We start from the raw sequence: 15,571 nt of genomic DNA, 5'->3' as shown, positions 1-15,571 counted from the left end.
ACATTCTCATTGCAATGGTTACTGCAATGTACTTATTTATATTTGTGAATGTAGTTTCTGACCACATATAGGGTATCAGTGTACTCAGGAGAAATTTTTAAAAAATTTTATGGTCCATTTTCTCTAATTAGCAATTTGGGGCAAAAGCAAAATTTTTGCGGAAATGTAATATCTCAGTTTGATTTTACCGAATGTAATTTTGTATGTGTTGTAGTTGGTCATATCATGGATCATATGTTATGCAACATAAAAAAGTGACATTGCATTCGTAATATGTTTCATCAAAACTTGCATTCTAAAAGTCAAATGGTTCTCCTTCCCCTCCAAGCCCTGACATGTGCTTAACCCCTTTCTGACATCGGACGTACTATCCCGTCGAGGTGGGGTGGACCCGTATGACCACCGACGGGATAGTACGTCATACGTGATCGGCCGCGCTCAAGGGGGGAGCGTGGCCGGGTGTCAGCTGACCATCGCAGCTGACCTCCGGCACTATGTGCCAGGAGCGGTCACGGACCGCCCCTGGCACATTAACCCCCAGCACACTGCGATCAAACATGATCGCAGTGTTCCGGCGGTATAGGGAAGCATCGCTGTTGTGAATTCTGTGGCAGAGCTCCCTCCTGGGGTCACAAGTGGTACTTCGGCTGATTCTCTCTGGGAGCTTCCGTTTGTGGAGGAAAGTGGTACTGCTGCTTCTGAGTTTCCTCCCTCAGGTGATCTGGTGAGGTCGTTAGGTGCTTCTCTACTTAACCCCACCTAATGCTTTGATTCATGCTTCCTGTCAATGTTCCAGTGTTGGACTTGTGTTTCTCTGGATCATTCCTGTGGCCTGCTGCTCTGCATAGCTAAGTGCTTCTTTGCTATTTGTTGCTATTTTTTCTGTCCAGCTTGTCTATTTGTTTTGCTGGAAGCTCTGGGACGCAAAGGGTGTACCTCCGTGCCGTTAGTTCGGTACGGAGGGTCTTTTTGCCCCTTTGCGTGGTTTTCTTTAGGGTTTTGTGTAGACCGCAAAGTTATCTTTCCTATCCTCGTTCTGTCTAGAATATCGGGCCTCACTTTGCTGAATCTATTTCATCCCTACGTTTGTCTTTTCATTTTACTCACAGTCATTACATGTGGGGGGCTGCCTTTTCCTTTGGGGTATTTCTCTGAGGCAAGGTAGGCTTATTTTTTCTATCTTCAGGCTAGTTAGTTTCTCAGGCTGTGCCGAGTTGCATAGGGAGCGTTAGGCGCAATCCACGGCTGCCTCTAGTTGTGTTTGGAGAGGATTAGGGATTGCGGTCTGCAGAGTTCCCACGTCTCAGAGCTCGTTCTATTATTTTGGGTTATTGTCAGATCACTGTATGTGCTCTGACCTCCATGTCCATTGTGATACTGAATTGCCTTTCATAACAGTACAGGAAGCCAAAAGTACTAATGATTCTCAATAGAGGGAAAAAAGAAGTTCTGAGACCATTTTTTTTTCTTGGCTTTGTGTTTTGTCTTTTTTTTCCCCTAGACATTTGGGTGGTTCAGTACACAGGTGTAGCGATGGACATTAGAAGTCTGTCTTCATTTGTGGATCAGCTCTCGGCAAGAGTACAAAAGATTCAAGACACTATTGATCAGAAATCTATGTTAGAACCAAGAATTCCTATTCCTGATTTGTTTTTTGGAGATAGAACTAAGTTTCTGAGTTTCAAAAATAATTGTAAGTTATTTCTGGCCTTGAAACCTCGTTCCTCTGGTGATCCAGTTCAACAGGTTTTGATTATTATTTCTTTTTTGCGCGGCGACCCTCAGGACTGGGCATTTTCTCTTGCGCCAGGAGATCCTGCATTGAGTAATATCAATGCGTTTTTCCTGGCGCTCGGATTGCTGTACGATGAGCCTAATTCAGTGGATCAGGCAGAAAAGAATTTGCTGGCTCTTTGTCAGGGTCAGGATGAGATAGAGGTATATTGCCAGAAATTTAGAAAATGGTCAGTGCTCACTCAATGGAATGAATCTGCGCTGGCAGCTATGTTCAGAAAGGGTCTCTCTGAAGCCCTTAAGGATGTCATGGTGGGATTTCCTATGCCTGCTGGTTTGAATGAGTCTATGTCTTTGGCTATTCAGATCGGTCGACGCTTGCGTGAGCGTAAATCTGTGCACCATTTGGCGGTATTACCTGAGCTTAAACCTGAGCCTATGCAGTGCGATAGGACTTTGACCAGAGTTGAACGGCAAGAACACAGACGTCTGAATGGGCTGTGTTTCTACTGTGGTGATTCCACTCATGCTATCTCTGATTGTCCAAAGCGCACTAAGCGGTTCGCTAGGTCTGCCACCATTGGTACGGTACAGTCAAAATTTCTTCTGTCCGTTACCTTGATCTGCTCTTTGTCATCATATTCTGTCATGGCGTTTGTGGATTCAGGCGCTGCTCTGAATTTGATGGACTTCGAATATGCTAAGCGTTGTGGGTTTTTCTTGGAGCCCTTGCAGTGTCCTATTCCATTGAGAGGTATTGATGCTACGCCTTTGGCCAAGAATAAGCCTCAATACTGGACCCAGCTGGCCATGTGCATGGCTCCTGCACATCAGGAGGATATTCGCTTTCTGGTGTTGCATAATCTGCATGATGTGGTCGTGTTGGGGTTGCCATGGCTACAAGCCCATAATCCAGTATTGGATTGGAAATCCATGTCGGTGTCCAGCTGGGGTTGTCAGGGGGTACATGGTGATGTTCCATTTTTGTCAATTTCGTCATCCACCCCTTCTGAGGTTCCAGAGTTCTTGTCTGATTACCGGGATGTATTTGATGAGCCCAAGTCCGATGCCCTACCTCCGCATAGGGATTGTGATTGTGCTATCAATTTGATTCCTGGTGGTAAATTCCCAAAAGGTCGACTGTTTAATTTATCCGTGCCTGAGCACACCGCTATGCGCAGTTATGTGAAGGAATCCCTGGAGAAGGGGCATATTCGCCCGTCATCGTCGCCATTAGGAGCAGGGTTCTTTTTTGTAGCCAAAAAGGATGGTTCGCTGAGACCTTGTATAGATTATCGCCTTCTTAATAAGATCACTGTTAAATTTCAGTACCCCTTGCCTTTGTTATCTGATTTGTTTGCTCGGATTAAGGGGGCTAGTTGGTTCACCAAGATTGATCTTCGTGGTGCGTATAATCTGGTGCGAATCAGGCGAGGCGATGAATGGAAAACTGCATTTAATACGCCCGAGGGTCATTTTGAGTATCTAGTGATGCCATTCGGACTTGCCAATGCTCCATCAGTGTTTCAGTCCTTTATGCATGACATCTTCCGAGAGTACCTGGATAAATTCCTGATTGTGTACTTGGATGACATTTTGATCTTCTCGGATGATTGGGAGTCTCATGTGAAACAGGTCAGAACGGTTTTTCAGGTCCTGCGTGCTAACTCTTTGTTTGTGAAGGGATCAAAGTGTCTCTTTGGTGTGCAGAAGGTTTCATTTTTGGGGTTCATCTTTTCCCCTTCTACTATCGAGATGGATCCTGTTAAGGTCATAGCCATCCATGATTGGACTCAGCCGACATCTCTGAAAAGTCTGCAAAAGTTCCTGGGCTTTGCTAATTTTTATCGTCGCTTCATCTGCAATTTTTCTAGTATTGCCAAACCATTGACCGATTTGACCAAGAAGGGTGCTGATTTGGTCAATTGGTCTTCTGCTGCTGTGGAAGCTTTTCAAGAGTTGAAGCGTCGTTTTTCTTCTGCCCCTGTGTTGTGTCAACCTGATGTTTCTCTTCCGTTCCAGGTCGAGGTTGATGCTTCTGAGATTGGAGCGGGGGCTGTTTTGTCGCAGAGAGGTTCTGATTGTTCAGTGATGAAACCATGCGTTTTTTTTTCCAGGAAGTTTTCACCTGCTGAGCGGAATTATGATGTGGGCAACCGAGAGTTGCTGGCCATGAAGTGAGCATTCGAGGAGTGGCGTCATTGGCTTGAAGGAGCTAAGCATCGCGTGGTGGTATTGACTGATCATAAGAACCTGACTTATCTCGAGTCTGCTAAGCGTTTGAATCCTAGACAGGCTCGTTGGTCGCTGTTTTTTGCCCATTTTGACTTTGTGATTTCGTACCTTCCGGGCTCTAAAAATGTGAAGGCGGATGCTCTGTCTAGGAGTTTTGTGCCCGACTCTCCGGGTTTATCTGAGCCGGCGGGTATCCTCAAGGAAGGAGTAATTGTGTCTGCCATCTCCCCTGATTTGCGGCGGGTGCTGCAAAAATTTCAGGCTAATAAACCTGATCGTTGTCCAGCGGAGAAACTGTTTGTCCCGGATAGGTGGACAAATAAAGTGATCTCTGAGGTTCATTGTTCGGTGTTGGCTGGTCATCCTGGAATCTTTGGTACCAGAGAGTTAGTGGCTAGATCCTTTTGGTGGCCGTCTCTGTCGCAGGATGTGCGTTCTTTTGTGCAGTCCTGTGGGATTTGTGCCCGGGCTAAGCCCTGCTGTTCTCGTGCCAGTGGGTTGCTTTTGCCCTTGCCAGTCCCGAAGAGACCTTGGACACATATCTCTATGGATTTTATTTCAGATCTTCCCGTCTCTCAAAAGATGTCAGTCATTTGGGTGGTCTGTGATCGCTTTTCTAAGATGGTCCATATGGTACCCTTGTCCAAGTTGCCTTCCTCCTCTGATTTGGTGCCATTGTTCTTCCAGCATGTGGTTCGTTTGCATGGCATTCCAGAGAATATCGTTTCTGACAGAGGTTCCCAGTTTGTTTCGAGGTTTTGGCGAGCCTTTTGTGGTAGGATGGGCATTGACTTGTCTTTTTCCTCGGCTTTTCATCCTCAGACTAATGGCCAGACCGAACGAACCAATCAGACCTTGGAAACCTGTCTGAGATGCTTTGTTTCTGCCGATCAGGATGACTGGGTGTCCTTTTTGCCTTTGGCTGAGTTCGCCCTTAATAATCGGGCCAGCTCGGCTACCTTGGTTTCGCCATTTTTCTGCAATTCTGGGTTCCATCCTCGTTTCTCTTCAGGACAGGTTGAGTCTTCGGACTGTCCTGGTGTGGATACTGTGGTGGACAGGTTGCAGCAGATTTGGACTCATGTAGTGGACAATTTGACCTTGTCCCAGGAGAAGGCTCAACGTTTCGCTAATCGCAGACGCCATGTGGGTCCCCAACTTCGTGTTGGGGATCTGGTTTGGTTATCTTCTCGTCATATTCCTATGAAGGTTTCCTCTCCGAAGTTTAAACCTTGTTTCATTGATCCTTATAGGATTTCTGAGGTTATTAATCCTGTGTCTTTTCGTCTGACCCTCCCAGATTCTTTTTTCATACATAACGTCTTCCATAGGTCATTGTTGCGGAGATACGTGGCACCTATGGTTCCATCTGTTGACCCTCCTGCCCCGGTTTTGGTGGAGGGGGAATTGGAGTATATTGTGGAGAAGATTTTGGATTCTCGTGTTTCAAGACGGAAACTCCAGTATCTGGTTAAATGGAAGGGTTATGCTCAGGAGGATAATTCCTGGGTTTTTGCCTCTGATGTCCATGCTCCCGATCTTGTTCGTGCCTTTCATGTGGCTCATCCTGGTCGGCCTGGGGGCTCTGGTGAGGGTTCGGTGACCCCTCCTCAAGGGGGGGGTACTGTTGTGAATTCTGTGGCAGAGCTCCCTCCTGTGGTCACAAGTGGTACTTCGGCTGATTCTCTCTGGGAGCTTCCGTTTGTGGAGGAAAGTGGTACTGCTGCTTCTGAGTTTCCTCCCTCAGGTGATCTGGTGAGGTCGTTAGGTGCTTCTCTACTTAACCCCACCTAATGCTTTGATTCATGCTTCCTGTCAATGTTCCAGTGTTGGACTTGTGTTTCTCTGGATCATTCCTGTGGCCTGCTGCTCTGCATAGCTAAGTGCTTCTTTGCTATTTGTTGCTATTTTTTCTGTCCAGCTTGTCTATTTGTTTTGCTGGAAGCTCTGGGACGCAAAGGGTGTACCTCCGTGCCGTTAGTTCGGTACGGAGGGTCTTTTTGCCCCTTTGCGTGGTTTTCTTTAGGGTTTTGTGTAGACCGCAAAGTTATCTTTCCTATCCTCGTTCTGTCTAGAATATCGGGCCTCACTTTGCTGAATCTATTTCATCCCTACGTTTGTCTTTTCATTTTACTCACAGTCATTACATGTGGGGGGCTGCCTTTTCCTTTGGGGTATTTCTCTGAGGCAAGGTAGGCTTATTTTTTCTATCTTCAGGCTAGTTAGTTTCTCAGGCTGTGCCGAGTTGCATAGGGAGCGTTAGGGGCAATCCACGGCTGCCTCTAGTTGTGTTTGGAGAGGATTAGGGATTGCGGTCTGCAGAGTTCCCACGTCTCAGAGCTCGTTCTATTATTTTGGGTTATTGTCAGATCACTGTATGTGCTCTGACCTCCATGTCCATTGTGATACTGAATTGCCTTTCATAACACATCGCGTAGGGAGGAGGCTCCCTACTGGCTTCCCTGAGACCCCCGGAGCAATGCGATGTGATTGTGTTGCTGCGAGGGTCTCTTACCTCCTCCTCCCTGCGGCAGGCCCGGATCCAAAAAGGCCGCTGCATTCGGGTCTTGCAGGGAGGTGGATTCACTGCGCCTGCTCAGAGCAGGCGCTGGGAAGCCTCCAGGAGTGCACGTCAGATCGCTTATCTGACACAGTGCACAGCAAAGTGTCAGATCAGCGATCTTACACTATAACATGATGCCCTCCCTGGGGCAATGTTATAGTGTAATAAAAAAATATTCACATGTGTAAAAAAAATGTAAAAAAAAAATTCCTTAAAAAAAAATTTGTTCCTATAAATACATTTCTTTAACTAAATAAAAAAAAAACAATAAAGTACACATATTTAGTATCACCACGTCCGAAACAACCCCACCTATAAAACGATATCACTAGTTAACCACTTCAGTGAACACCGTAAAAAAAAAAGAGGCAAAAAACGCTTCATTATCGTACCGCCAAACAAAAAGTGGAATAACATGCGATCAAAAAGACTGATTTAAATAACCATGGTACTGCTGAAAACGTCATCCTGTCCCGCAAAAAACGAGCTCCCATACAGCGTCATTAGCAAAAAATAAAAAAGTTATAGTCCTCAGAATAAAGCGATGCAAAAATATTTTTTTTTTCTATAAAATAGTTTTTATCGTATAAAAGCGCCAAAACATAAAAAAAAAATATAAATGAGGTATCGCTGTAATCATACTGACCCGAAGAATAAAACTGCTTTATCAATTTTACCAAACGCGGAACGGTATAAACGCCTCCCCCAAAAGAAATTCATGCATAGCTGGTTTTTGGTCATTCTGCCTCACAAAAATTGGAATAAAAAGCAATCAAAAAATGTCACATGCTTGAAAATGTTACCAATAAAAACGTCAACTCATCCCGCAAAAAACAAGACTTCACATGACTCTGTGGACTCAAATATGGAAAAATTATAGCTCTCAAAATGTGGTAACGCAAAAAATATTTTTTGCAATAAAAAGCGTCTTTCAGTGTGTGACGGCTGCCAATCATAAAAATCCGCTAAAAAACACACTATAAAAGTAAAGCAAACCCCCCTTCACCACCCCCTTAGTTAGGGAAAAATTAAAAAATGAAAAAAAAATGTATTTATTTCCAATTTCCCGTTAGGGTTAGGGGTGTGTGAGGGTTAGAGGTGTGGTTAGGGTTACCATTAAGATTAGGGTTAGGGGTGTGTTTGGATTATGGTTTAAGGTATAATTGGGGGGTTTCCACTGTTTAGGCACATCAGGGGTTCTCCAAACGCGACATGGCGTCCGATCTCAATTTCAGCCAATTCTGAGTTGAAAAAGTAAAACAGTGCTCCTTCCCTTCTGAGCTCTCCCGTGTACCCAAACAGGGGTTTACCCCAACATATGGGGTATCAGCGTACTCAGGACAAATTGGACAACAACTTTTTGGGTCCAATTTCTCCTGTTACCCTTGGGAAAATACAAAACTGGGGGCTAAAAAATAATTGTTGTGGGAAAAAAAAAAATTATTTTCACGGCTCTGCGTTATAAACTGTAGTGAAACACTTGGGGGTTCAAAGTTCTCACAACACATCTACATAAGTTCCTTGGGGGGTCTAGTTTCCAATATGGGGTCACTTGTGGGGGGTTTCTACTGTTTAGGTACATTAGGGGCTCTGCAAATGCAATGTGACGCCTGCAGACCATTCCATCTAAGTCTGCACTCCAAATGGTGATCCTTCCCTTCCGAGCACTCCCATGTGCTCAAATGGTGGTTCACCCCCACATATGGGGTATCCGCATACTCAGGACAAATTGGACAACAACTTTTGTGGTCCAATTTCTCTTGTTACCCTTGGGAAAATACAAAACTGGTGGCTGAAAAATACTTTTTGTGGGAAAAAAAAGAATTTTTATTTTCACGGCTCTGCATTATAAACTGTAGTGAAACACTTGGGGGTTCAAAGCTCTCACAACACATCTAGATGAGTTCCTTAGGGGGTCTACTTTCCAAAATGGTGTCACTTGTGGGGGGTTTCAATGTTTAGGCACATCAGTGGCTCTCTAAACGCAACATGGTGTCCCATCTCAATTCCAGTCAATTTTGCATTGAAAAGTCAAACGGCGCTCCTTCCCTTCCGAGCTCTCCCTTGCGCCCAAACAGTGTTTTACCCCCACATATGGCATATCAGCGTACTCAGGACAAATTGTACAACAACTTTTGTGGTCCAATTTCTTCTCTTACCCTTGGGAAAATAAAAAATTGGGGGCGATAAGATCATTTTTGTGAAAAAATATGATTTTTTATTTTTATGGCTCTGCATTATAAACTTCTGTGAATCACTTAATGGGTCAAAGTGCTTACCACACATCTAGATAAGTTCCGTAGGCGGTCTACTTTCCAAAATGGTGTCATTTGTGGGGAGTTTCAATGTTTAGGCACATCAGTGGCTCTCTAAACGCAACATAGCGTCCCATCTCAATTCCAGTCAATTTTGCACTGAAAAGTCAATTGGCGCTCCTTCGCTTCCGTGCTCTACCATGCGCCCAAACAGTGGTTTACCCCCACATATTGGGTATCAGCGTACTCAGGACAAATTATACAACAACTTTTGGGGTCCATTTTCTCCTGTTACCCTTGGTAAAATAAAACAAATTGGAGCTGAAGTAAATTTTTTGTGAAAAAAAGTGAAATGTTCATTTTTATTTAAACATTCCAAAAATTCCTGTGAAACACTTGAAGGGTTAATAAACTTCCTGACTGTGGTTTTGAGCACCTTGAGGGGTGCAGTTTTTAGAATGGTGTCACACTTGGTTATTTTCTATCATATAGACCTCTCAAAATGACTTCAAATGAGATGTGGTCCCCCCAAAAAATGGTGTTGGAAAAATGAGAAATTGCTGGTTAACTTTTAACCCTTATAACTGCCTAACAACAAAAAAATTTGGTTCCAAAATTGTGCAGATGTAAAGTAGACATGTGGGAAATGTTACTTATTAAGTATTTTGTGTGACATATCTCTGTGATTTAATTGCAGAAAAATTCAAAGTTGGAAAATTGCAAAATTTTCAAAATTTTTGCCAAATTTCCGTTTTTTTCACAAATAAACGCAGGTAATATCAAATACATTTTACCACTATCATGAAGTACAATATGTCACGAGAAAACAATGTCAGACTCACTGGGATCCGTTGAAGCGTTCCATAGTATAACCTCATAAAGGGACAGTGGTCAGAATTGTAAAAATTGGCCTGGGCATTAATGTGCAAACCACCCTTGGGGGTAAAGGGGCTAAATATTACTTTCTGGCCACATGTGGGACATTGGCTTACTCAAGAGAAAATGCACCCCACAATCAATTCTGCAATTTATTCTTTTATTCTTGTGAAAACTAAAAATTTGGGCCTAAGAAATATATATGGAATAAAATGTCACACATCAAATAGCTCACGTTCCCTTCCGAGCTTTGCCGTGTTCTCAAACGAGAATGACTGCCCCCCCAAAAAAAAAAAAAAACATACAGACTCGCTTATCTAATCTTTGACAAACCCCTACAAACAACAAAATGACTAATAGTTATCATAATAATTTTTAATAATTGACAGGGTCCTCGAGGACTACCGGGGCTACCAGGCCCTCCAGGCCCACCAGGTCCTCCTTTAAACATCAAAGGAGTAAGTATAAGCTTAGTAATATTGTTAATAAATTGTAAAGTTAAAAGTGATAGTTTAACTTAAATGTCTGACTTTCTGATTTTTACTTAGAATATCTTTCCAATCCCTCGAAGACCAAACTGCAAAGTACCGGTAAGTTACACAAGGCATGTCCACGGGAAAAATGAATCCATTAAAAAAGCTTATCTATATTTAAAGGGACTGTCCAAATCCTGTTTTCTTTCTTAGGACCACTATGGTCTCAAAAATAAAAAATACATATTTCTCTACCAATCTGCCACAGATTTGCAATACCGCTGTCCGGGTCGTCCCTTTCCGGTCTCCTTACTACTTCTTCTGGTGGGGACAGCACATGATCACTGCATTTAGTGGATAAGCCCTTAAAAATCATGATGTAAAACAAAAAAAATCCAAATTCTAAAAGTACTATTAGGGCTCATCCAGATGAGCGTATAGTTAGTCCATAGACTTTTTGTGTACAAAAGGCTGTATTTAATGCTGCCCTAAGCATCAAGAAGAGGTTATCGTTGCCGCTGAACCAAGCAATGATCTCATACTGGTCCCCGGAACACAGCGATCAGCGCATGCGCAGACTGAGAGCATCGCTTGCTAATAGATGCTACGGCACATGCGCCGCCGCTGCAATTTTGCTGGAGCAAAAAATAATTTTCTGAAGACCACAATAGAAAATGCACAGGCGCATTATTTAAACTAGAAGGCATGAAAGTTAAGAGACCTGTCATTTAAGCCCAGAATGATGCTGATGATGAGGCCACAGCACAGAAAAAAGACACCCCCCCACAGGCCGCACGAGCATCTCGTTATCTCTAAACTTTAAACAACAACCACAAGACTGATCTCTTCACCCCAGGCATCATTTAATCAGTATAACGGCACCAACTTGACAATTCCTGTCGATTACTTAGAAAAATCCTGATGACAGGTTCACTTTAAGACCTAGATTTTTTTTTTATAAAACATGTTTATGGTATAAAATATTGGAAATAGGTATTATATACACCTCGGCTATGCATACATTTCTAGTATATTTGTGGCTTTTATGTCCAGCTAAATAGCTTTTTAGGTTTTCTAATAAACATGAAGTTTTATACTTACCACCCATCACAAACAGGACTCCTTTACTGAGGATTGTCTTCCTGCAGCCCTTGCTAGTTTCTGAAAAGAAAGACAACACCAGATTCAGGAGAACAACGACATTTAACTCAAGCAAAAATACATAAGGCAAATACAGGAAACCTAAAAGGAACCTGTTCTACTAATGGAATATGTGGTATGGCTGTATAAAAACTAAATAAAATTTTACGTTATAATGAGTATATTCACACCCTACCGAAGCACTGCCAGGCTAGTTTGAATGTGGCTTTAAAGCTTGGTATTCTGCGTTGGCATCTCAAATTTATGCAAAAGAGCTACCATTTTCACCATTGCTCATAGACTTCGAGCCAGACCTCTAGTTTCTTTAGTAATGTCTCGCAGACAGGTTCTTTTCAGACAGATCAATGCCCCACTTAATCCATTGTATTATCATTGCACGTTTTGTAGATTAATTATACCATAAGCAAAACAAAATACATATAGAACTAGCTTGGATATTATTACTACTACAATGTAAAATGATTCTTGTTTCTTGCAGGTTCATACATCTGGAGAGGTGTCTCAAACATGTGGTACGTCAATTGATTATTACCTGAAAAATAAGAACATACAGTCTCCGGGAAGTGGTGCAGTGCAGTCTTAGGGTACCGTCACACAGTGCAATTTTCATCGCTACGACGGTACGATCCGTGACGCTCCAGCATCGTAACAATATCGCTCCAGCGTCGTAGACTGCTGTCACACTTTGCAATCTACGACGCTGGAGCGATAATTTCATGACGTATGTGCGATGTAGAAGCCGTTGGTTACTATGCGCACATCGTATACGATATATGTTACACCATGCGATCATGCCGCCACAGCGGGACACTAGACGACGAAAGAAAGTTTCAAACGATCTGCTACGACGTACGATTCTCAGCGGGGTCCCTGATCGCAGGAGCGTGTCAGACACTGCGATATCGTAACTATATCGTTCGAACGTCACAAATCGTGCCGTCGTAGCGATCAAAATTGCACTGTGTGACGGTACCCTTAGAGACAGTGTTACTATCCTGCCTTATCTACACTGGGTGCGACATTATTAGGCAATTATTTTTACATAAGTAAATTTATTACTGAACAAGTACAGCGTGGTGGGTCAATCCAAAGGGTTATTAAACCTGAACCCTGAATTTTTAAGAAAGACAAAGTGAGGTTTTGTTTTTCTTAGGAGAATATCTACGTGTGCAGAAACATTAGACAACTAATAGTGTGCAGAATTATTATGCAACTAAATGGAAGATGTAATTTTCCCATCTCAAATGTTTATTTTCATCTGTTCTAGTAAGAGTAATAATCAAAAAACTTAAAATGTACAAAAATACAATTATATGACATTTTACAAAAAATCTCAGTGACCAATTTAGCCAACCTTATGTCAGTTCCTTAATCTGTGAGACGATCACATCTTTCGGGCAGCACCAACCACAGCCTCCCAGATACTGTTCGGAGAGATGTACTGTTTTCATTCACTGTAAATCTCCCTTACAAGAAGGACACACAAGTTCTCAATTGAGTTTAGGCCATTCCAATATCGTATCAAGAACAAGGGTGCTCCATCCGTCTGTGAAACATTTAACAATTTTTGACTTTTCAGAGTCAGTTAAATCTCTTTCTTTTGCCTGAGAAAATCAAGCTGCTTAATAATTCTGCACTCTTTGAAAAAGAGTGTTGTTATCATTAGGTCTCATCCACCCTCATTTCACATACCCTGATACACGTCATCCATTAAGCATTCAAGTTAATACAGCTTGGGTTTGGAAAACATGCAAAAATTATGATATGGTCAAAATTCTCACTTGCCTAATGTTTCTGCACACAGTGTAGTTATTAATTTGCTTTCCTTGTAATAATGGTTATACTGCTTGTGCTGTCCAAATATATTCCGCAAAGCTGACAAGTGATCTAAAAGAAGAGGTATGATGGTGCCAGTGTGAAAACTAGAAAACTTAGATATTGAAATGTTTGCTTACATTTTTCCTTTCTAAATTAATTTTTAAGGAAGAGAGACCAAGAAATTATATACCAAAAATGTAAAGGAAACCTGTCAGCTTAAAAAAACCAAACCCTGTTTGCCTGCAGACATAGTGGTAAATAGCATTTTAAACATGTCTGAATGACTTACTAGAAGAATGACTGTACATAGAAAATGAAGTCTCTCACATCTGTCATCTGGGCGACACAGGGGACAATGACCACGCACCAGATACTGCACAGTGAGCTCGCTAGCACATTGTAATCACTCCACCTGCACATTGACTGTCTGCAGATAAATAGCATTCTTTGGTATTTAAAGGGAAACAACTATAGTGTAGTAAGAAAACAGATGAATATATGTTTGTTCTACCACAGCCAATCTAGTCAGTGTTCTGCTTGTAATATGGACTTACAGAACCAGTACTCTAGTATCAATGAAAAGTTTACACACACCTTTTCCTGCATAATGTCTTTTTTATGATACATTTGACATTTCCATGAGTTAGCCCAGTTACATAATATTATGCTTTTAATATTAAAATTGAACTTAAGTACTGTGAAAGGACAATTATAAAATACAGTAACAGTCAAAAGTTTGGACAAGCTTGCCTGTTCTTGCAATGGTTTACCTTGTTCTCATTGGAAAGTGCATATTGAGCATGAAGACTAAAGAGTACAACCACGAAGAACACATATGGAAACAATGAGTAAATGAACTATACACATGTGAAACAGAACAAAATGTGTTAAATCTTATATTTCTTAATACACTCTCCTTTTACTCTGCTGAAAGCTTTACAGACTCTTGGTAATCTCTTATTCTGCTTCATCAGGTAGTCACATGGAATGGCTGGTGTGCCTTGAATATGGAATAAATTACCAACAGTGTCAAAAGCAAGGCAGCTCCACAGCATCACATCTCACCCTCCATGCACTCATGTAGAAACCATTTGATCGCCTTTTCTGCCTATTACAAAGACATAGCAGTTAGTACCACAAATCTTAATTTTTTTCTTTTTTGCATCAATTTGATCAGAAGGGCCTGCTCCTGGAAGTCTCCTCTGGACAATTGATGTTGAGATGCATCAATTATGAGGGCTATTATCTGTGGTGCTGTCAATTTACGGTTCCTTAACTGGTAACTATTGGAGATGAGTGAGCATGCTCGCCACTACTCGTTACTCACCTGAGCATCTCACTGCACGAGATGCTCGGAGCTCACCGAGTATTTCCGGGGTTGCTCAGCGAGAGCTTGTGTCCATGCCCTGCATGTTTGGCACTCTTTAGAGAGCCAATGAACATGCAGGGATTGTCTACCACACACTGTAATGCTGCAGCCATATTGGTTGTGGCAATACAGTGATTGGCTGGCCGCACAGCATCATCAGGTCTATATCAGACCTGGCACCACCATGTTCGTCACAATCTACTACAGAATCAGACAGTGTAGGGAGAGTTGATGCTGAGCTAGGGAGAGATTTGCTTGGTTCTTACTTAATGTGGGTATACCATATATTATACACATCCATCTCAATTAACAGTCCTTCTGAGGACTAATAAAGTTGCAGATATGTCAGTGCTAGGCAGACAGGCAATGTATGTGGCAGACTGCAGTGCATACAGCAAGAGGGTTCATTCCAGTTCTGTCTTCTGCTGCTATGACAGATATTTGTAGACATAGCCCCAGCTACCAGGGGCCAGGAATACATTTTTTTACAGGCCTCCTATTTAAAACTGTGGTTTCTCTGTCACACACGGATCAGAGATAAAAAGTTTGCTCCAAATTCTGCCATTTCTGGCCTCCCTTTAAATTTTGTTGCAGTGTGTTAGCGAAGTTATAGAAACAGTTTGCTGGTAAAAATAGTTACCTACAGGCCAGCTATTTAAAACTGCAATTTGTCCATCACACACTGATTAGAGATTTAAAAAAAATGCGCTCCAAATTCTGCCATTTCTGGCCTCCCTTTAAATTTTGTTGCAGTGTGTTAGCAAAGTTATTGAAACAGTTTGCTGGGAAAAATAGTTACCTACAGGCCAATTATTTAAAACTGTGGTTTGTCCGTCACACGGATCACATATATAAGTTTGCTCCAAATTCAGTCATTTGTTGTGAACGTGGAAAATATTGTCCTCCATTTAAAATGGGCAAGGCGCATGGCAAGGGATGAGAAACTGGACGTGATGGTGATGATGCATGCAGAGGCTTAGGCTGAGGCCATGGGCAAGCTGAAATTGTGCCACAACAAATACCCGCATCTTCTCGCCCGACCTTCCTGTCCCAATTAATAGGGGATCTCAGCATACCACTATTGAAC

At 42.3% G+C, this 15,571-nt stretch overlaps 1 protein-coding gene across 2 annotated transcripts in view; it reads left to right on the top strand.

The window, feature by feature from the left end:
* COL15A1 (collagen type XV alpha 1 chain) overlaps positions 1 to 15,571 on the top strand; it is a 1,189,398-nt gene that overhangs the window by 871,444 nt on the left and 302,383 nt on the right. For both annotated transcript variants that reach the window (XM_069730463.1, XM_069730464.1), the window contains 3 exons: positions 10,053 to 10,121; positions 10,212 to 10,253; positions 11,776 to 11,809. In XM_069730463.1, the coding sequence (XP_069586564.1) occupies positions 10,053 to 10,121; positions 10,212 to 10,253; positions 11,776 to 11,809 (145 nt within the window). The remainder of the gene's footprint in view (positions 1 to 10,052; positions 10,122 to 10,211; positions 10,254 to 11,775; positions 11,810 to 15,571) is intronic.

This window comes from Ranitomeya imitator, chromosome 6 (genome assembly GCF_032444005.1).
Source record: "Ranitomeya imitator isolate aRanImi1 chromosome 6, aRanImi1.pri, whole genome shotgun sequence".
NCBI classification, from domain to species: Eukaryota; Metazoa; Chordata; class Amphibia; order Anura; family Dendrobatidae; genus Ranitomeya; species Ranitomeya imitator.
The sequence above is the reverse complement of the archived record's forward strand: the minus strand, read 5'-3'. Positions and strand labels throughout refer to the sequence as shown.